The 23,254-nt window shown below is 37.9% G+C and overlaps 1 protein-coding gene across 10 annotated transcripts in view; it reads right to left on the bottom strand.

Moving 5' to 3' along the window:
• The window catches only part of LOC143027603 (uncharacterized), a 161,374-nt gene that overhangs the window by 81,059 nt on the left and 57,061 nt on the right, over positions 1–23,254 (bottom strand). For all 10 annotated transcript variants that reach the window (XM_076188953.1, XM_076188956.1, XM_076188955.1 and 7 more), the window contains one exon: positions 11,623–11,762. In XM_076188953.1, the coding sequence (XP_076045068.1) occupies positions 11,623–11,762 (140 nt within the window). The remainder of the gene's footprint in view (positions 1–11,622; positions 11,763–23,254) is intronic.

Here is a 23,254-nt window from a genome sequence, read left to right on the forward strand (position 1 = left end):
TTCATTAAATTGGCGACACCCCCTCTCCATCCCCTCATGCAGAAAAGGAGAAGATGGGGAGAAATCCCTTCGGGCTGCTTCAAGTTATTTCTCACACATACTCCCTCATCCCCCACCCATTCCACCTCATGCATCACAGCACCATCCATATACAACCATTCTCCATTCACCCCTATCTTCTATCTTCTCCCGTCCTTCCTCAACAGACATTCCTCTCTTTTGTAATGCCCCTTTTACCCCATCCATCCATCTCATCCTAGGTCAACCCCTCATGTTCACTCCTTCCACCTTTGCCTTCCACACCTGTTTTACTAGTCTTTCTTCATTCATTCTTTCCATGTGTCTAAACCATCCCAATACTCTTTCATCAACCCTATCTCCCAACTCCCTTTCCACCCCCGTTCTCCTCCTCACCTCCTCATTTCTCACTCTATCCTGCTTAGTAACCCCTATCACAATTCTCAGTAGCAAAAATATGCAAAAAAGTTATCAGAAACAAATGGACAAAACACTTGGAAGAAAATAAAATAGTAAACCCTAAACAATTTGGCTTTAAAGTGGAAGATCGTGTACCACAAACTTAATATGCTTTTACTCGAAATTAATTGAGATAATACAAGAAAGAGATGGCTGGGCAGATTGTGCCTTCTTGGACTTACAGAAGGCATTTGATCAAGTACCACATAAAGAATTAATAAGAAAAATTTAAATAATAGGAGGAATACAAGAGAGCTACTGGAATGGATGAAGGATTTCTTAAAATGGGAGAAAAATGCGAGTGGTACTTAGAGACAAAAATTTGAACTGGGAAGATGTGAAAAGTGGTGTCCCACAAGGCTCCGTATTAGCTCCTTTAATGTTTGCCATATATATAAATGATATGGATGGGGGAGTGAAGTGTTACATGAACTTCTTTGCTGACGATGCCAAATAACTCAAGAGAGTAAGCATAGAAGATTGCATATCGCTACAAGAAGACCTGGGCCAAATATGGGAATAAAGTCAGAGATGTGAAATAAACTTCAATATTAAGAAATGTAGCATAATGGAATTTGGAAAAAGCAAAACTAGAATATCAGGTCAATATATAATTGAAAACAAGGAACTCAAAAAAGTCAATTCAGAAAGGGACCTGGGAGTGATCATCTCAAGTGACTTGACACCTGATAAACATGTCAATAAATTATTTGGAGAGACTTTTAACTTATCAAGATCAATGAAAGTGGCCTTCAACTACATGGATGAAGAAATGGTAAAGAAAATAGAGGTTACACTAATAAGACCCAAACTAGAGTATACTGCAACACTATGGGCACCTAGCACAAAAAAGAACATAAAAAATTAGAAAGAATCCAAAGAGCAGCAACAAGAATGGCACCTACACTGTCAAAATTGACATACGAACAAAGATTGGAGAAATTACATCTACCAACACTGGAAGAGAGAAATGAAAGAGGTGATTTGATGACCATTTACAGAATTATGAAAGGGATGGAAATTTTTGATAGAGATGACTTATTAAAGTGTGACAGAAGAGAAACAAGAGGACACAAAAAGAAGCTAAGGAAGGACATTTACAGAAGAGACCTGAAAAAGAATAGTTTCCCACATAGAGTGATTGATGTCTGGAACAAACTAAAAGGAGAAATAGTGAGTGCAAAAACTATACATGATTTTAAGAATAAACTGGATGTGGAGTGATATGAGAACGGGTCAAAAGCTTAGCTCTTGTCCCGTGAAATACAACTAGGTAAATACATTCAAACTCCTCTCTTCCTCTCTTATGTTCCATGTTTCTGCCCCGTACAGTGCTGTCAGCACAATCACTCCTTCATACAATCTCCTCTTACCATCCATTCCCAAATGTTTATTTCTCATTACACTTTTTAATCCACCAAGGCATTTTTATCTCAATTTACATTCTACCTCCACCTCCACTCCTCCCTTTCCTGCCACATTCACACCCAAGTATCTAAAACTATCCACTTCCTCCAGTCTCTCTCCCTTGATACTCACTTCCAATCTGCTGCCACTTTCACCCCTTGTACATCTCATCAACTTACTTTAACCCACATTTATCTTTAACTTCCTTCTTTTGCACACCTTCCCAAACTCTGTCACTAAGTTCCTCAATCCCTCCTCTGATCCTGCTACAAGTGCAGTGTCATCCACAAACAACAGCTGGCTTATCTCCCACTTTTCTCCATTTTACCATCTTCAATCCCTGACCCACCATCTTAGCATTTACCTCTCACACCACACCATCCATGTATAAGTTGAACAGCCAGGGCAACATAACACATCCCTGATGAAGTCCCACCTTTTTCTCAAACCATACACTCTCTCCATTTCTAATCCTAACACACACTCTACTACTCTTGTAAAAACTCTTGACTGCTCTTAACAGCATTCCTCCTATCCCATACATCTATAGTGCCTCCCACAGTGCCTTTCTGTCTACCCTGTCATAAACCATTTCCAGATCCATGAAAAAACAAAAAACAGCCTTACCTTTTCCTATAGCTTTCTCACATATCTGTCTTACCACAATAATCTGATCTACACAACCCCTATCTGTCCTAAACTCACACTGTTCCTCACCAATTATTCCCTCTGTCCCTCTCCTAATCCTCTCAATCAAGATCCTCCCATAACCCCTTCCCAACTGCACTTGACAAACTGATCCCTCTGAAATTACTATACTCACACTTGTCCCCTTTTCCTTTGTAAAGCGGAACTATACAGGCACTCCTCCAGTCCTCCAGCACTCTACCCTCTCTTCAACAAACATTAAATAACCTCACCAGCTAGTCCACTATCACTGTACCTCCTTTTTTCAGACATTCTGCATGACATCCATCCAACCCAGGTGCCTTAGCTGGACTCATCATCTTAACAACAGCCTTCACTTCATCTTTCCTTATTTCTCCTCCATTTTTCTCACTCATCATGGTCATTTTCTTAGCGTTTCCCACTGCAACTACCTTTCCCATCCTATCCTCCTTCACATTTATTAACTCCCTAAAATACTCTGCCATCTTCCTCTCACTGCCTTCTCTTCCATTATCATCTCTCCATCTGTACCTTTTACCTTTTCTTCTCTACTTGATTTGGCTCCTCTTCCTCTCGTAACTTCTTTCCAAAACATCTTTTATTACTTTAAAAAATTTCTGTCATACTATTACCCCATTTCACATCTGTTCTCTTTGCCTCCTTTATCTTATGCTTTACTTCTCTTTTCTTTGTACCTCTCATATGATTCCCTCGTCCTATTTTGTAACCAATCTGTGAAAGTTTGCTTCTTCTCTTCTACAACCTTCTTTGCTTCCTCATCCCACAATTCACTACCCTTCCTTCTATTTCCTCCCATCCTTCTTGTTCCACACACCATATTTGCACACCTTGTGACTCCATCCTTGAACCATCCCCATTCCTCCTCCACTCCTAGTTCTACTCTATCTTTCACTCCTTCCCACTCCTCTCTCAGCTTCTTCTTGTACTACTTCTCCTTTTCTCACTCTAAGTACCTCCCTACCTTCTGTCCTTTTCTTCTTTCTCCATCTATCCTCCACTCTCAACTTACCTTCCACCAAATAAATGATCTGATATTCCCCCACTCTCTCCCATTAGAACATGTACATCCTTAACTCTTCCTTCTATACTCCTATTTACCACTATATAGTCCATTAACACTATCTACCACCCCTCCATCCACCACCTTCTCCCATGTGTACTTAAGCTTGACTTTCCTTCTAAATACTGTATTTGCTATCATCAACTCTCTAGACACATCTCCATCATCAACTCTCCATTATGATTTTTTCCTGGAACTCCACTCTTCCCAACCACTCCGTCTATTGGTTCATTTCCTACCCTAGCATTAAGGTCTCCCAATACCACTACATTGATGTTTCTCCCTAATCCCTCTATGCACTCATTTAAATCAATCCAAAATGCCTCCCTTTCCTCTACATTCTTCTCACTACCAGGCCCATATGCACTTACAAAAACCCACATCTACCTTCCCAGCTTCACCTTCATGCACAACCTTGAAGAAACCTTCTTCCACTCCACTACCTATCTCTTAACTTTCTAGTATAGCTATCCCTTCTCTCCCTCATCCTCTCTTCACTCCTGAGAACCTTACAACTACACTTCTAAACACACTTGCCCCTCCCTTAGATTCACTGAAAGCCAACACATCCATCTTTCTTCTCACAAACACACTGCCTATCTCTTCCCTTTTACTCTCATCTGTACCACATCCATGCACATTAAAAGACCCAAACTTAAGGTACTGGTTGGAAAACTCCTAGACTCTCTTATGCCTTTACTGTTTTTAGGAATGCCCCCTGTGGGGCTACAGGGAGAAGGTTGCCTAGCCCTAATCCCTGTCCCATTTTTGTCACCTCTTATGACTCAAGTGGGAAGACTTGGTGACACTATTCTTTCCCCCCATCACAGGGGTAAGGTTCTATTACTCTCATAAAAAAATTTGACTGCTCTAAACAGGTTTCCTCCTATCCCTTTTATCTGCAAAGCCTCCCAGTGTCTGTCTACCCTGGCATAAACCTTTTCCAAATTCATAAAGCTCTAAGAAACATCCTTACATCCTGCTAAAAAAAAAAAAAAAAAAAAAAAAAAAAAAGATAGAATGGCTCAAAAATAACAGAATGGAAGCATCACTCCTAAAATCAACTGTAACACTGTTCACTCCTGACAATCATGAATCAAAATACCACCCCATAGTGTAAATAGATAACCAAACTATTCAATTGGAAAGGAACCCCAAAATTCTGGGTTTAATATTTGATTTCCATATGACATTCAGCCCTGACAGTAAAAACCAACAAGAACCTAATGAAAAACATCTCCAGTACAGACTTTGGGAGAGAAAAAGAAAATTTGTAAGAACCTGCCTAGAATAAGCCTCCACATTATGGTTCCCAACAATCATCAAAAACAATTTATGAATAATGCAGAATAGAGCACAGGATGCACCAAAACCACTCCTATAGGATCCTACATTCAGAAACCAAAATCCTCCCAATAGAGCATATGAAAATTATAGGAACACAATTCTATGCCAGAACCCTAAACAAAACACACCTACACACTACATCTTGTAAACACCACCAATGGAATGGAATAGAAAAAGATGAGGAAGAAGAGACATAATTTCGTTAGAGATGTAGTTGACAATACTAGATGCATTTTATTCTTGGTTACTGAGAACACATCACCTCATCAAAATTGGATCAGGAACAGATGAAAAATATTTAAAAAATTACCTTAACTCTAAGGAAGGACTTGGATGCAATAGACCAGATTGGTAGTATGTGTAGGTTAGGTCAGTAAAAGAATAGTGCATGTCCAATGTAAATAAAGTTCAAGTTGCAAGCCATTACAAATAAAGTAACCAGCAAGTCTTGAAAGTTAGCATGTAAGGAAAAGTAAAAACATATTTGGATTAGGCAATATGCTAATAAAAGGAATGAGCAAAGACCAAAAAGCTCATAGAGAAAGCCAAAGTAAAAAATGATAGGACAGAAGAAAAACATAATTTATTTTTTCTTTTTTGCAAGTTTCAATCAGAATGCGAAGAAATGGTTCCTAAAAAACAAGAAAACTGCATTACAAAGGAAACACCACAAGGAAACTTAGACTAGTGTATGCTAAAGCTGATGGCTTACTATCAGCCAGGTTGGAGATAAATGATTACTTGAAGATAAATGAGCTTGATATTTTGTGCTTTGTGGAAACCAAACTCTTAAAAAAAAATAATCTACAGTTGGGAACAATAGATACACCTTCTGGAGAAAAGACAAAGAAAATAAAAAAGACGGAGGGGTAAGGTTTGTTGTGAGAAGTGACATAAAGGTGGAAGAAACAAATCTGGGAGAAGGCAAGTCTGAAGCATTCCACCTGAAAATTAGTATTTAAGGGCACAATAAAAGAGACTTCATGGTAGCATATGACAACCCCCCGCCCCCAAGACAAGAGCTTAGTATGAAGCTGAATATCATGAAATGCTATTGGACACCACTCTTCTCCTAAAGAAAAATGTTGAACAAATTAGCAATTTAGTCTTTATTGGAGATTTTAATTAAATTGAGGTCAACTGGGAGGAATGGGAAGCAAGCGGCAAACCAGATTCCTGGGGACATACCCTGTTAAGTATAGCAATGGAAAACACAAAGATCCAGTGAGTAAAAGAGAATACCCAGGCAAGAGGAGACATTCCTACAAGATTGAATCTGTTACTAACCAAAGAGCTAGACATCATCAGTTCCTTGAACTACCTTTGTCCCATAGGAAAAAGTGACCCTGTAACAACTGAATTGGAGGATGAGGAAATTGAGTTTTAAAGAATGAATCACACAGGAAAGCAACACTCAATTTTAGGAAAGCAGATTACTTAGGGTATTGGAAATTCTTTGTAGAAGCAAACTGGGAGGAATTCATAATTACCATAGGAATGAGGAAATGGGAAATATTTCTTGACATTTACAACCTGGGAGTGAACAAACAGTTCAAAGACTAGAGGAAGGAGGAAGCAGAAACAGGACTGATTTAACAAAAGGTGTGAGACTGCAAAAAAAAAAGGTCAGGGATGTGGCTTGGAGAAAATGAAGAACAGAACCAATAAAATAAATAAGTTGACCACCAAGCTTGAAATGACTATGTAAGAATTCACAGTGAAGAAGAATTTTTGAAAAAGGTGTAGCAAATAAATGCAAAGATGAAACAAAAACCTTTTAACCCATGCAGCGTCAGAGCCAAAATTAAAAAAATTATTGCTTAAATCAACTCAAAATTATATAAATCCAACAAATCTTGCTTGTTTTATTTCACCTTAGCTTAGAAGTGGAGAAACTGGGTCAATTTTGTTGAGATATGCGTGCAAAATTTTAGAAGAGCATCCATAGGCTTTCTTTTGTTCCTCACACTGGTTGAACGAGGTCGTATTTTTCAGGGAAGCTTCGTTAGAATTTCAGTGAAGGAATTTTACATTTATGATGTTTCAAATCAATGTGCAGTCACCCATAATAGTCTGACACTTATAGAAAATGTGTTTACAAATAGTTTTTGAGGATTTTTTGGCAAATATTTATCACTTTGTTATGTGGTAAATTGATTTTTCTGTATTTTTTTTTTATAATTTCATGGAAGATAAGTGACTGTGGTGTTTCTTATTGTTTTGGTAAATGTAGTAAGCATCCATCACACCATTATTGCCCGGCCACATTTTGTATTATGCATTGATTATAATAAATTGGCAGTTTGAAATTGCCAGTGCTATGTGTCTGAATACGTACTAAATAGCACCTGCCTAACTGTCTAAGTATAACTTCACCTCCTTGTACTTCATTTCGTACACCAGTCACCTAAATTATGTCCTAAAGTCCGATTTTATACCCCAAGTTACCCCTGAAAAATTGCTGCTGGAGTTGCCAGTTTCGTCAGTAAATAAAAAAATTTGGGTATCTTTTATAGTCAATGGATAGGGCTACTTGGTCATTACCACAAATTTGACCCTTGATGTAATGCCTATTTTTGGCGATTTTTTTTAATTTGCAGCATACAACGTATGCCACTGATGCTGTAGGGGTTAAAGGTTTATTAATGGTAAATTGAAACACAGGGAATCACCAAGTTAAAAGTGGGTGGTGAGATCTTTGATGATGGTGGAAAGCTATGGGAGCAAAAATCCAGGTTTAGAAGATATAAATGTAAAACTGAGGGAAGTATTTAATATCTTGATCATAAGAACATAGGAATGAAGGAGAATACAAGAGATCATAACACCTATACTAGGCCTCAATTTAGGCAGAAATAATGCATGAAAATTTCTAATCAGTCTTCTCAAATGAGAGCAATTGTTTGGTGGAAAGCTATGGGAGCAAAAATCCAGGTTTAGAAGTTATAAATGTAAAACTGAGGGAAGTATTTAATATTTTGACCATATGAACATAGGAATGAAGGAGAATACAGGAGACGATAACACCTTTACTAGGCAGCTCTATGTCCATTACCACCTATCATTCCTATCCATACAGTTAATTAACCTTCTCTTAACAAGACTGATATTTTTACCACTCTATTGGTAATTCAGTTCTTGCCTATCCTTCTTAAATCTAAATTTGTCCAATTGAAATCCATTACTGCAAATCTTGCCCTGTTATTAATATGATGACCTTGTCTGCATCACCTTTGTTCAACCCCTTGACCCATTTCAATATCTCTATTAGATCACCCTGCACTCTATGTCTTTCCAAAGTGTAAATTAAGTGACACATTGGGGTAGAGAAAACCTTGTGTAATTCAATTCCACAAAGAATCATTTCTCCATCTGGAAACTTGATATAATCTTCCACATAGCTATTCCCTTTCCTTCAATGGTACACAACTTTTTTCTTTCTAACACCCAAAATGTTTTTGGTATACACTTCATCAAATACTTTAATGACATAAACAGTTAAATATTGTATGTCTCCTTGTGATGTGCCTTTGCAATGAAGTGCAACCACACAGAAAAACACTGCAGACACATTACTCTAGGTCTACCACTGTACATCCACTATCCCAAACACCATGGTTCTTGGGTAGTTTTGAGAGCCCAAAAGCTAGCAGACTCCTCACCCATAATCAACATGATATAAAGATCATGGTTGTCAAGTTTCTTTTCTGTTGGTGTGAAAAAACACCACATAATATGAAAAAGAAAGAAACAGAAAGAAAAATAATCAAATAAATAAATAAAGTTAGGTTAGGTTTCGATGGTAAGAGAATCCTGCTATGAACTGTAAGAAACTTGGCCCCTTCAGCAAGTGTGCACTTTTCACCGCTGTTGAAGATGAGCATGGGTCCACTGGATGAAAGAAAAACTTCAGGACCTGATGGGCTCTCAAACTGGATACTTAAAGAATGTTGGGAACAACTGGTGGACAAGATTCACAGTCTTATTACATATTTGTTAAAAGGAAGGCATTGCACTGCTTGATTGGAAAAGGGCAAATGTGGTGCCAAATCACAAATGTAGAAATAAAATAAGGAGACACCACTAAATTATAGATGGACTAAATATCTTGAGGTGATAAACATTCTGACGGACAGTTTGGCTTTAGACCTGAAAGGTTGTGTGTGTCAAACCTTTTTACTTAAGAATGAGGGATGGGTGGACTGTGTGTACCTCAACATTGAGAAGGCTTATGATAAAGTACCACATAGTCAACTTGTGTGTAAACTGGAGCACACTGGAGGACTGAGAGGCAAACTACAAGAATAGAAGAAATATTTTTTTGAAGGAAAAATACATGAGAACAGTAGTAAAGGACAAGATGTCAGGATGGAGAACAATGAAAAGCTATGCCAACATGTTTGCAGATAACACAAAAATCATGAGAAGAGTGAAAAATGAGGAGGATGGTAGACTACTGCCAAAAGGCCCAAGAATAGGAAATGAAGCTCAATACCAAAAAATGCAAAGTAGTGGAAATTGGCAAAAGTGAGAAAAGACCATCCTTAACCTCTTCAATACGAGTCAAATTCTCATGCACAACATTGATGCCTGATGTACAATGATGCATCACAATACTCACATTATAAAATATAAAGTAATAGCTATATTAATTGTTCTCTTTCACTCTGAATGTCAATAACCATAGAAAATGTGATCAAGCCAGTTCACAGAATACAGGGGCCACTCAGCTACAACTACCAAATATAATCAAGACATTGACAGGCATCATCATATGAAAGAGGTTAAACTATTTCTTGGGAAGTGGCCCCATAAAAGAGAGAGAGAGAGAGAGAGAGAGAGAGGAGAGAGAGAGAGAGAGAGAGAGAGAGAGAGAGAGAGAGAGAGAGAGAGAGAGAGAGAGAGAGAGAGAGAGAGAGAGAGAGAGAGAGAGAGAGAGAGAGAGAGAGAGAGGGAGAGAGAGGGAGAGAGAGGGAGAGAGAGGGAGAGGGAGGGAGAGGGAGGGAGAGAGAGGGAGGGAGGGAGGGAGAGAGAGGGAGTGAGAGGGAGGGAGTGAGGGAGGGAGGGAGGGAGGGAGGGAGGGAGGGAGGGAGGGAGAGAGAGGAGAGAGAATTAGAGAGGAGAGAGAGAATTAGAGAGGAGAGAGAGAGGAGGGGAGAGAGAGAGGAGAGAGAGGAAAGAGAGAGAGAGAGGAAAGAGAGAGAGAGAGGAAAGAGAGAGAGAGAGGAAAGAGAGAGAGAGAGGGGAAAGAGAGAGAGGAAAGAGGAGAGGACAGAGAGAGGAGAGAGAGGAAAGAGAGAGAGAGAGGAAAGAGAGAGAGAGGAAAGAGAGAGAGAGAGAGAGAGAGAGAGATATTTGGGAATGGTGATAAAAGATAAAAGACAACCCGTCATCTAACAGATATATCAGCAGGATTGTGGAGATGTATTGACTGCAGAATATTAAAATGGTGTTTCACAACTCATGATGCCTACATAGGCATCACTATATGAAAGAAGTTAAAACTATTCCTTGAGAAGTGATTCCATTACAAAAGAAAGAGAAAGAGAAAGAGAGAGATATTTTTGGGAGTGGTGATAAAAGATAAAAGACAACCTGTCACCTAACAGACATATCAGCAGGATTGTGGAGATGTATTGACTACTGCAGAGTATTAAAATGGTGTTTTACAACTCATGATGCCTAAATAGGCATCACTATATGAAAGAGGTTAAAACTATTCCTTGGGAAATGATTCCATTACAAAAGAAAGAGAAAGAGAGAGATATTTTTGGGAGTGGTGATAAAAGATAAAAGACATCCTGTCACGTAATGGATATATCAGTAGGATTGTGGGGGAAATGTATTGACTACTGCAGAAGATTAAAATGGTGTTTCACTATACAGATGAAGAGATAATGAAAACACTAATCAGAACCCTGATCCATCCAAGACTGGAATATGCATAAATAGTATGTTTCCCACACAGAGTGGAAGATATAAGCAAGATCAAGAGAATATAAAGTGCACCAACCAAACTGGTCCCCAGCCTGGCAGATAAACTATATGAGGAAAGACTAAAAGTACTGGGTTTGCCAACTTGGAAAGAATGAATAGAAAGAGGTGATATTACACTATTCAGGTCACTAAAGGGAGATCTCCTGATTAAAGATGGGAGGGCTATAAGAGGTCATGGGAACAAATTAAGAAAGACCACATGTTTAAAGGATGTAAAGAAATACATTTTCCATATACATGCATAAATACAAGGAATAATGTAGAAGGTAATATAGCCCAAACTCAAACAGTACTTGAGTTCAACTATATATACATACATACATATATATGATAACTGGTAATCAAGGACACAAATTAAGTTGGAACTCTACATGAATTTGAGGCTAGGTATGATAATTGGATAATAGGTGATGGTACCCAATGAGCATTACTACTTTCCTGTACACTACAATTAGGTAAATACAGCCCCAACCCCATATACTAAAACTACATTAGGTAACCACACACACACACATTTACTTCATGGCATGAAATCTAAACACACAAAAGAAAATCCTGATCTATTCCTGGTTGTTACCTTGCCTCAATTATCTTCAACCAAAGATAGTGCTGATAGCTTTATTAGAATTGAAGTCTTAACTTACGTTGCTGGGTGTAGACTGTTTGTATGGTTGAAAAAAGCTTGGTGTCCAGTGGCTTGCCTGAGGCTTGATCCAGTGAGGAATTGAAGCAGCCAACTCTTGAGCTCTATGGTAATCTGACCACGAATTTGTTCCATCACATGCTGGTGAATTGGAAAAAAGAGGTTGCCTACTCAGAATTTGGAAAATTCACAGCATCTAAATGCAGCCACATATGTGTATTTACCTAGTCGTATTTTACGGGAAGGGGAGCTATGCTCATGGTGTCCCGTCTTCATATCTCATTATGTGTATTTACCTAGTTGTACCTAGTTGTATTTACCTAGTTGTTTTTTACGGGAAGGGGAGCTATGCTCGTGGGGTCCCGTCTTCATATCTCATTTTATCTAAACTATTTTTAAATTCATGTATTGTTTTTGCACACACCACTTTCTCATCTAATTTGTTCCAACTGTGTGTGCATGTTTGTGTGTGTGCGTTTAAGTATGTGGGTGGAAGGGTTGTGGAGTGATGGTGATGGAGGCGGGGAGTGGCGGAGTTGCTTTATTGTGTTCGTCAGGATAGTGGAAGATATATGTATGGAATAATTCTTGTTCTCTGTTACGTATAAGGTATGTACGTCAACACGAAAAAAAAATTGTGTTCCATCCACAACTTGAGACTGATGGAGAGAGAGAGGGGGGGGGGAAGACACAGGACACACACACACACACACAAAGTATGTCAACACGAAATATATTTCTGATAAGTCTGGATTATCCGAAAAATCGGCTTATCCGAAAGAGGCTTCCCCCCTTTCGTTTCGGATAATCAGGATTTTACTGTACGTCGCCAGGTACATTTTCTTGAAGGAATGTTATGGAGCGGAGATACATGCATTCCTTCAAACTGCAAGATCTTTGTATACCCCGCAAGCTGAGAGAGTGGTTGAAAAGCCCGCCAACGTCTCTCACAACGACGACAACGAGGATGAGCCGGATGACATTTAATTTGCAGGTAATTATTTATTAAACACAGGTTAGGTTAGGTTAGACGAATTTATCATCCTTTCATTTCTTCAACGTCGGCATCTATCATAACAAACATGGCGTACCATTCGTCCAACACGACTTCGATACATACGAAATCTGTTTAGCACCTTTTTTGTATTTTATTTCCGCTCACAAAATTGCATATTATGTTGATACATTATAATTTACAAAATTGATCATTAATTTTCTATTGCTATATTGCGCCCATGGTCAAAACTAAAAATTTACCACCATTTGTAATAAATCTTGTGTTTTGTGAATAGAGAATTCCGGGAATAAAACTGCTAATGTTGGTTTTACTCCCCACAATTCCCGTAATGTATTTATGTTGTTTTTTAGGGGTATTGGCAGGGCAGACAGTCCATGGAGGTGGTCTGATTTCACTGACCAGAATAAAAAATATATAAATCACTTTTGTAATTTTGCTAAATCCCAACCGATTTTTCTCATTCAACAACGAAAATGTTCAGTTCTGAATGCACTTATACATGATTATCCCATGACGAGACCAGGTGCGCCTTATGTAAAGACGGGGAATAGCAAATTACGGGTGCGCCTTATGGTACGAAGTGCCTTATGGTCCAAAAAATACGGTATATATATATATATACACACACATGTATAGATTTATAAATGTGGGAAGTGAACTTCAACATCAAGAAATGTATTATAATGGAACTTGGAAAAAGTAAGAATAGAATATCTAGGCAATAAAAAATATGGTACAAAGTAAAAAAGTTAGCTCGGGAAAGTACCTAGGAGTAATTATCAGCAAAGACATGTCACCAGACAAGCATATCAACAAAATAGTCGGAGAAACCTCCAATTTACTAAGACCAAAGAAAGTGGCCTTTGACTACTTGGATGAGGAAATGGTAAAGAAAATATTAGTCACACTGATAAGACCAAGATTGGAGTACGCTGTGACACTATGGACACCCTATACAAAAAAGAATATAAGAAATTAGAAAGAATCCAAAAAATAATGACAAAGATGGCACCAACACTCTCTAAATTGACATACAAAGATTGTCCAAATTGGTACTACCAACCCTGAATTACATGAAAGAGATGGAAGTCCTCAACAGAGAAGATTTATTAAAGTGGAATGAAAGAAAACAAAGAGGACATGAAAAGAAACTCAAAAAGGATAGTTATAGAAGAGATCTGAAAAAGAATAGTTTCCCACACAGAGTGGTAGATGCCTGGAACAAATTGGATGAGGCAACAGTGTGTGCAAAAACTATACAAGAATTTAAGAACAAACTAGATGCTGAAAAATACAAAGACACAGCTCTCTTCCTGTATAATACAATTAGGTAAATATATATATATATATATATATATGCACACACACATTCATATATGTCACCAGACAAGCATATTAACAAAATAGTTGGAGAAGCCTACAATTTACTAAAATCAATAAAGGTGGCCTTTAACTACTTGGATGAAGTAATGGTAAAGAAAATATTAGTCACACTGATAAGACCAAGATTGGAGTATGCTGTGACACTATGGACAAACAGTACAAAATAGAATATAAAGAAATTAGAAAGAATCCAAAGAACAACTACAAAGTTGGCAACGACACTTTCAAAATTGACATACAAACAAAGATTCTCCAAACTGGAACTACCAACCCTGGAACACAGAAGAGAAAGAAGATATCTATTGGCCATTTACAGAATCATGAAAGGCATAGAAGTCCTTGACAGAAGATTTATTAAAATGGAATAAAAGAAAAACAAGAGGATATGAAAAGAAAATCAAAAAGGATAGTTATAGAAGAGATCTGAAAAAGAACAGTTTCCCTCACAGGGTGGTGGATGTCTGGAACAAATTGGATGAGGCAACAGTGTGTGCAAAAACTATACAAGAATTTAAGAACTAGATGATGAAACATATAAAGACAGGTCACTATGAGAATAGCTCCCTTCCCATGTAATACAACTAGGTAAATATACAAATGGCAATTTCCCCCTTACAAGGGTGGTAGCCAAAAAACAAAGGCATTAAATTCACTCCCACCCATTCCACCCTCACATACTCCACTCCCATTCACCCCCCCTCCCTCCCTCTTATCTTGGCTCCTCCTGGATGACGAGTCATCCCTGCATCTCACCCACTGCCCTTGGTCAGAAGCAGTGCAGCAAGACACAGCACATCCACAGCAAGGCCACTTCATTTAATCAGTGACTCCCCTTTCTGCCCACTCATGCAGAAACAGAGAAGACAGGGTATTAGCTACATGTTATTGTGAGGTTAAAAGCTGCTCAGTAGCATGCAGCTGATACTTTAAGGTCTATATGGGGCACCCCTACTGACCAGAGCCACACATAATTTTGTCTGTCATAGAGGAAATCTATTCATAGAGAAATGGTTATACTTTATGCTCCAACTGTTCCTATGTTATGCTGTACCCCCACTCCTGATACTGTCCTGTACCACTTTTCTGAATATTCATTTCCTTTTTCCCCCCAAATCCTGTGGTGGGGGGGAAAGAATACTGCCACCAAGTGTTCTCACTTGAGTCATAAAAGGTGACAAAAATGGGATGTAGATAGGACTAGGTATCCTTCTCTCTGTAGAAGAAGAGAAAAAAAGGCGCATATATATACAAATATTTACATACATTATAAATATATATATATATATATATATATATATATACACACACACACATATATATATATATATATATATATATATATATATATGCTAATAAGAACACGGGTACGTGTGTTCACTTATGCAAAGTAGACCACTTGGAAAAAAAGAAACTAACGAAGCAGAGCACTTTCGTATATTACATCTTCAGTGCAACAAGTACATAGTGATAGGAATACATAGAAAATATATACATGATACAAAGGAACAACGACAGTTTGAATAAGCGTAGCGACCAATTACCCCCTGGAGAGCGGAAGGTCATTGTCAATTATCTTAAGATGGTGGGGCGACATCAGGTCACAGTCGCCAGGGTCACTGTTTCTACTAATGATATAGGGCGACATTAGGTCAATTCGTTGGGTTACATTTTACCTGATATTATCTTACTAATTTCTTGACAAATGAAATTATCAAGTTTGTACAAGCCTTAATGTAGGTTGGTATTTTGATTACTGGTGGTATGAATCAAACTGCACTCTATTAAATTTCTTGCTATTATGTTGTTGGTATAATAGATTGCCTGGGCATTACCCCAATCAACTGGATGATTATTTAATTCAATATGCTTGAATATACCACTAGAATGATTGCCATCCCTAACATTTTTCTTGCGTTGTTCAATTCTAATGTTTAAGGGTTTGGCAGTTTGACCTATGTAAAATTGATTACACATTTTGCAAGGAATTTTATAAATGCATCCTTTTTTAATTTCAATACTATTGTTGATCAACAATAGTATTGAAATTAAAAAAGGATGCATTACACATTTTGCAAGGAATTTTATAAATGCATCCTTTTTTAATTTCAATACTATTGTTGATCAACAATAGTATTGAAATTAAAAAAAGGATGCATTTATAAAATTCCTTACAAAATATGTAATCAATTTTACATAGGTCAAACTGCCAAACCCTTAAACATTAGAATTGAACAACACAAGAAAAATGTTAGGGATGGCAATCATTCTAGAGGTATATTCAAGCACATTGAATTAAATAATCATCCAGTTGATTGGGGTAATGCCCAGGCAATCTATTATACCAACAACATAATAGCAAGAAATTTAATAGAGTGCAGTTTGATTCATACCACCAGTAATCAAAATACCAACCTACATTAAGGCTTGTACAAACTTGATAATTTCATTTGTCAAGAAATTAGTAAGATAATATCAGGTAAAATGTAACCCAACGAATTGACCTAATGTCGCCCTATATCATTAGTAGAAACAGTGACCCTGGCGACTGTGACCTGATGTCGCCCCACCATCTTAAGATAATTGACAATGACCTTCGGCTCTCCAGGGGGTAATTGGTCCCTACGCTTATTCAAACTGTCGTTGTTCCTTTGTATCATGTATATATTTTCTATGTATTCCTATCACTATGTACTTGTTGCACTGAAGATGTAATATACGAAAGCGCTCTGCTTCGTTAGTTTTTTTCCAAGTGGTCTACTTTGCATATATATATATATATATATATATATATATGTTTGCAGAAGAAATCACTTGAGCATGTAATTCTAATATGCAGACAAACTACTGGGAAAATAACAGAATTGAGACCGAGCGCTTTCATCTATTCAGACATTTTCAGATGCTCGGTCTCATTTCTGTTATTTTCCTAGTGGTTTTTCTGCATACATACATATATATATATATATATATATATATATATATATAGATATATATATATATATATATATATATATATATATATATATATACCTAGTTGTATTTTATGGGACGGGATCTATGCTCGTTGTGACCCATTTTTGTATCTCTCCATGTCCAGTTTAGTTTTGAACTCGTCTATAGTTCTGGCATTTACTGTTTCACTGTTCACTCTGTGCAGGAAACTGTTCTTTTTCAGGTCTCTTCTATAACTGTCTTTCTTTTATTTTTTTGCATGTCCTCTTGTTTCTCTTTTGTCCCACTTTAATAGGTCATCTCTATCGAGAACTTCCATCCCTTTCATAATTCTGAAAATGGTCAACAAGTCGCCTCTTTCCCTTCTCTGCTCTAATGTTGACAGCTGTAATTTTTCCAATCTTGTTCATATGTCAAATTTGATAGTGTGGGTGCCATCTTTGTTGTCGCTCTTTGGATTCTTTCTAATTTCCTTGTGTTTTTCTTTGTGCTAGGTGCCCACATTGATATAGCATATTCTAATTTTGGTCTTATCTATGTACCAATTAATTTCTTAACCATCTCTTCATCCATGTAGTCGAAGGCCACTTTCATTGATCTTAACTACTTCCATATGGTGACGCCTACGTAGGCGGCATGAGGAGCAAGTGGGTACTCGATGATGCCGACATCGCCATCTTGATTATATTTATTGTAGTTGTACCTACGTAATTTTCATTCTCTCGAAACTGGCTTCATCAATTTTCTATGGTTATCAAAATACACGGGTGAAAGAGAACGAACGATTGAGCACTGACTTTATTTTTTATAATGTGATTATTATGACGCAACATCGCACGTCGGGCAGCTAATGCTGCCAGACGTGCGATGTGCCCCGGAGTGAAGAGGTTAAATTGTAGGTCTCTCCGAATAACTTGTTTACATGTTTGTCAGGTGTCAAGTCACTTGAGATGATTACTCCAAGGTCCCTCTCTGAGTTTACTTTCTTTACTACTTTGTTTCCCATCGTATATTTTCCCGAAACTCTATTTTTGCCTTTTCCAAATTCCATTATGCTACATTTCTTGATGTTGAAATTCATCTCATATTTCTGGCTCCATTCCCATACTTTATGCAGGTCATCTTGTAGCAATCTGCAATCTTCTTCTGTCTTCACTCTCTTGAGTAATTTAGCATCGTTGGAAAAAAAATCATGTAACAATTTACACCTTCGTCCATATCATTTATGTATATGGCAAACATTAAGGGAGCCAAAACAGAGCCTTGTGGGATGCCACTCTTTACATCTTCCCATTTCAAATTTTTGTCTCTACCTCTCTCATTTTTTTAAGAAGTCCTTTATCCATTCCAACACTTTGCCTTGAATTCCTCATATTTGTTCAATTTTGCTTATTAATTTTTTGTGTGGTACCTTGTCAAAAGCTTTCTGCAAATCCAGGAAGGTGCAGTCTGCCCATCCATCTCTTTCTTGTATTATTTCAATTAGTCTTGAGTAAAAGCAATTAGATTTGTGGTGCATGATCTTCCACTTCTAAAACCAAATTGTTTGGGGTTTATTATTTTGTTTTCTTCTAAATGTTTGGTCCATCTGCTCCTGATGATCTTTTCGAATGTCCGTGTGCGTAATTACCTAGTATTTACCTAGTTGTATTTTACGGGAAGGGGAGCTATGCTCATGGTGTCCTGTCTTCATATCTCATTTTATCTAAACTATTTTTAAATTCATGTATTGTTTTTGCACACACCACTTTCTCATCTAACTTGTTCCAAATGTCTATTACTCTGTGAGGAAAGCTGTTCTTTTTCAGATCTCTTCTATAGCTGACTTTATTGATTTTCTTTCCGTGTCTTCTTGTATTTCTATCATCCCATTTTATTAGATCCTCTCTATCAATAGTTTCTATGCCTTTCATACATACATACATACATACATATACATATACCAAGGCTTTTTCCCCCTTCCAAGGGAGGTAGCCAAAAAGGGAAAGGCATAAAAACACTCCCACCCATTTCATCCCTAAATACACTCCACACCCCTCCCACCCTCCCTCTCATCTGAGCACCTCCTGGATGACGGGTCATCCCTGCACCCTGCCCACCGCCCTGGGTCAGAAGCAGTGTCGCAAGACACAGTACATCAACAGCAAGGCCGCTTCATTTAATCGGCGACCCCCCCTCTCCGTCCCCCTTTGCATATAAGGCGAGGACGGGGAGAAATCCCTTCGGGCTGCGTCAAAATTTACTCACACATACTACCCCGCCCATTCCTCCTCATGCAGTCACAACATCATCCATATACAACCATTCTCCACTCACCTCTGTCTTCCGTCCTCTTCCTTCCTTCCTCAACAGACATTCCCCTCTTCCCCAAAGCCCCCTTCACCCCATCCATCCACCTCATCCTAGGACGTCCCCTCATGTTCACTCCCTCCACATCTGCCTTCCATACCTCTTTTACTAGTCTTTCTTCACTCATTCTTTCCATGTGTCCAAACCATCCTAATATTCTTTCATCAACCCTATCTCCCTTTCATGATTCTGTAAATAGTTATCAAATCTCCTCTCTCTCTTCTTTCCTCTAGTGTCTGTAGCTCAAGTTTTGCTAGTCTCTCTTCATATGATAGTTTTGAGTGTTGGTGCCATTTTTGTAATTGCTCTTTTTATTCTTTCACGTTTTGTTATACATTTTTTTGTACTTGGTGACATCGTTGCTGCACATTCCAATCTTGGTCTTATCAAAGTTATTAGTATTTTCTTCACCATTTCTTCATCCAGGTATGTAAATGCCACTTTGATTGTTCTTATTAAATTATAAGTGTCTCCAAAAATCTTATTTATGTTTCTCAGGTGACATATTATTTATAATAATGACTCCCAGGTCCTTCTCATTTTCTACTTTTTTTATTCCTTCTTCACCCAATTTATATGATCCTATTATTCTTTTTATGCCTTTTCCAAATTCCATTATACTACACTTTTTAGTATTGAGCTCCATCTTCACTTCCTAGCCATACTTTATTGAGATCACTCTGTAGTGACTCACAATCTTCTTCCGTGTTTACTTTTTTTTAATAGTTTTGTATCATCTGCAAAGAAGCTCATATAACTTTCAATTTCTTCATCCATATCATTACTATATATAGCAAACATTATTGGGGCCAGAACTGTTCCTTGTGGAACACCACTTATTACTTCATCCCATTTTGAGTGTTTGTCTCTTATCACTACTCTCATTTTTCTTTCTTGCAAACAGTCTTCCATCCATTTAAGCAGTTTGCCCTGTATTCCTCCTTCAGTTTCTAATTTCTTAAGCAACTTCTTATGTGGTACTTTGTCAAAAGCATTTTTTAGGTCTAGAAATGCACAATCTGTCGATCCATCTCTTTCTTGTATTATATCTATTAGCCTTGAATAAAAACATATCAAATTGGTGATGCATGATCGTCCTTGTCTGAATCCAAATTGCCTTGGATTTAGCACATTGTTTTTTCCGAAATACTTTACCCATCTACTTTTGACAATTCTTTCACAAATTATTGCTATTGTACTTGTTAGAGACCGGTCTATAGTTGGTAGGGTCTTCTTAATTTCCCCCTTTATATATAGGTACTATATTTGCTTTTTTCCAGTCTTCTGGAACTTTTCCTTCTTTCAAGGAACTGTTTATTATGCTATGTATTTTGTCTGCCAGTTCATTCCTGCATTCTTTCAAAATCCAGTTTGCTATTTCATCTGGTCCATGCAATTTTCTGACATCAAGATTACTCAAGTGTTTCATTATTTCATTCTTTGTTACTTCTATTTCTTTCATAGGGTGTGTGTGTATTTACCTAGTTGTATTTTACAGGAAGGGGAGCTATGCTCGTGGTGTCCCGTCTTCATATCTCATTTTATCTAAACTATTTAGCTGTTCTTTTTCAGATCTCTTCTATAGCTGTCTTTATTGATTTTCTTTCCGTGCCCTCTTGTATTTCTATCATCCCATTTTATCAGATTCTCTCTACCAATAATTTCTATGCCTTTCATGATTCTGTAAATAGCTATCAAATCTCCTCTCTCTCTTCTTTGTTCTAGTGTCTGTAGTTCAAGTTTTGCTAGTCTCTCTTCATATGATAGTTTTCAGAGTGTTGGTGCCAATTTTGTAATTGCTCTTTGTATTCTTTCAAGTTTTTTTATACATTTTTTTGTACTTGGTGACCACATCATTGCAGCATATTCCAATCTTGGTCTTATCAGAGTGATTAGAATTTTCTTCACCATTTCTTCATGCCACTTTAATTGTTCTTATCAAATTATGTTTCTCCAAAAATCTTATTTATATGTTTCTCAGGTGACATATTCATAACGTGTGTGTGTGTGTGAGGATCTTGGAGAATACCTTATATACTTTTGATAGCAAGCTAATCAGTCAGTGGTTACTATGGTCCTTCTGGTCTCCTTTTTCATGAAGCAAAATCACTACAGCATTACATCAGGATTCAGGAATACTTTCTTGATGTAAGCATTCAGTGTATAACTGAATTAACTTAAAACAGGCAGGCTTTAGAAGCAGATATTCAACTCTAGGCCATTTGCAGGTGATGAACCAACTAATTGTGAAAACAACAGAATACAATACCTCTCTGCTTAGCTTTTGTAGATTATGAGGCTTTTGACTCAGTACAACAAATAGCAATACTAAACTTCCTACATAAGCAGGGTGCAAACAAACAGATCATAAGGTTTCTATAAAAGATTCATGCATGAGGTACTGCTGTAATTTGACTACATAAAGATACAAAAAATATGAAGATCAAAAAAGGAGTATGGCAAGGTGATACAATTTTACCCAAATCATTTACAGCTTGCTTGTAAGATTTTCAGAAGGTTGAGTTGGAAAGAGAAAGGTCTGAAGATTAGTGGCAAATATTTGACCCACACCATCTGGTGTATTGGCTGCTTGTTATTGTGGCAAAGTAGTATGCAGTTGATACTTTAGGCTCTATATGGGGAGCCCCTACGGACCAGAACCACACATCATTTTGTCTATGATAGAGGAAAACTCTGTTTATAGAGAAATGATGACACTTTTATACTATGACTGTCCCTCCGTTATGCTGTCCCCCAACCCCTTGCTGCTGTCCTGTACCATTTCTCTGAGTATTCATTTTCTGTGGTGGGGGAATTCCCTGTGATGGGGGAAAAGAATACTGCCACCAAGTATTTCCACTTGGATCGTAAGAGGCGAGAAGAAAGGGACAGGGATTGGGACTAGGCATCCTTCTCCTTGTAGCCCCACAGGGGACATTCCTAAACAAAAAAAGTAAAGGCATAAGAGGGTCTGGGAGTTTTTGGACCAGCACCCTAAGGTTTGGGTCTTTTAATGTGCATGAATGTGGTACAGATGAGAGTAAATGGGAAGAGATAGGTAGTATGTTTGTGAGAAGAAAGATGGATGTGTTGGCTTTGAGTGAAACTAAGTTGAAAGGGAAGGGTGAGTGTAAGTTTGGGAGTGTAAGTGGGAGGTTATCAGGAGTGAAGAGAGGGCAAGGGAGGGGGGTGGCTATTCTAGTAAGTGAAGAGATAGGTAAACGTGTAGTGGAGTGGAAGGAGGTTTCCTCAAGGATAATGTGGATGAAGGTGAAACTGGGAAAGGAGATGTGGGTCTTTGTAAGTGCATATGGGCCTGGCAGTGAGAAGAGTGTAGAAGAAAGGGAGGCTTTTTGGATAGATTTAAATGAGTGCATAGAGGATTTAGGAAGAAATGTCAATGTAATAGTACTGGGAGACCTTAATGCTAGGGTAGGAAATGGTCCAATTGATGGAGTGGTTGGGAAATGTGGAGTTCCAGGAAAGAATCGTAGTGGAGAGTTGATGGTGGAAATGTGTCTAGAGAGTTCATGATAGCAAATAGTGTTTCGGAGGAAAGTCATGCATAAGTACACATGGGAGAGGGTGGTGGATGGAAGGGTGGTAGATAGAGTGTTGATGGATTATGTAGTGGTAAATAGGATTATGATAGGAAGAGTTAAGGATGTACATGTGCTAAGGGGAGAGGGTGGGGGAATATCAGATAATTTTTTGGTGGAAGGTAAGTTGAGAGTGGAGGATAGATGGAGAAAGAGGAAAGGGACAAAAGGTAGGGAGATGCTTAGAGTGAACTCTTTAAATGAAAAGGAAAAGGAGTACAACAAGAAGCTGAAGGAGTGGGAGGGAGTAAAGGATAGAGTGGAGCTAGGTGTGGAGGAGGAATGGGGATGGTTCAAGGAGGGAGTCACAAAGTGTGCAAGGATGGTCTGTG

Source organism: Oratosquilla oratoria, chromosome 8 (assembly GCF_046742065.1).
Source record: "Oratosquilla oratoria isolate Oo_2021 chromosome 8, ASM4674206v1, whole genome shotgun sequence".
In the NCBI taxonomy this organism is placed as follows: Eukaryota; Metazoa; Arthropoda; class Malacostraca; order Stomatopoda; family Squillidae; genus Oratosquilla; species Oratosquilla oratoria.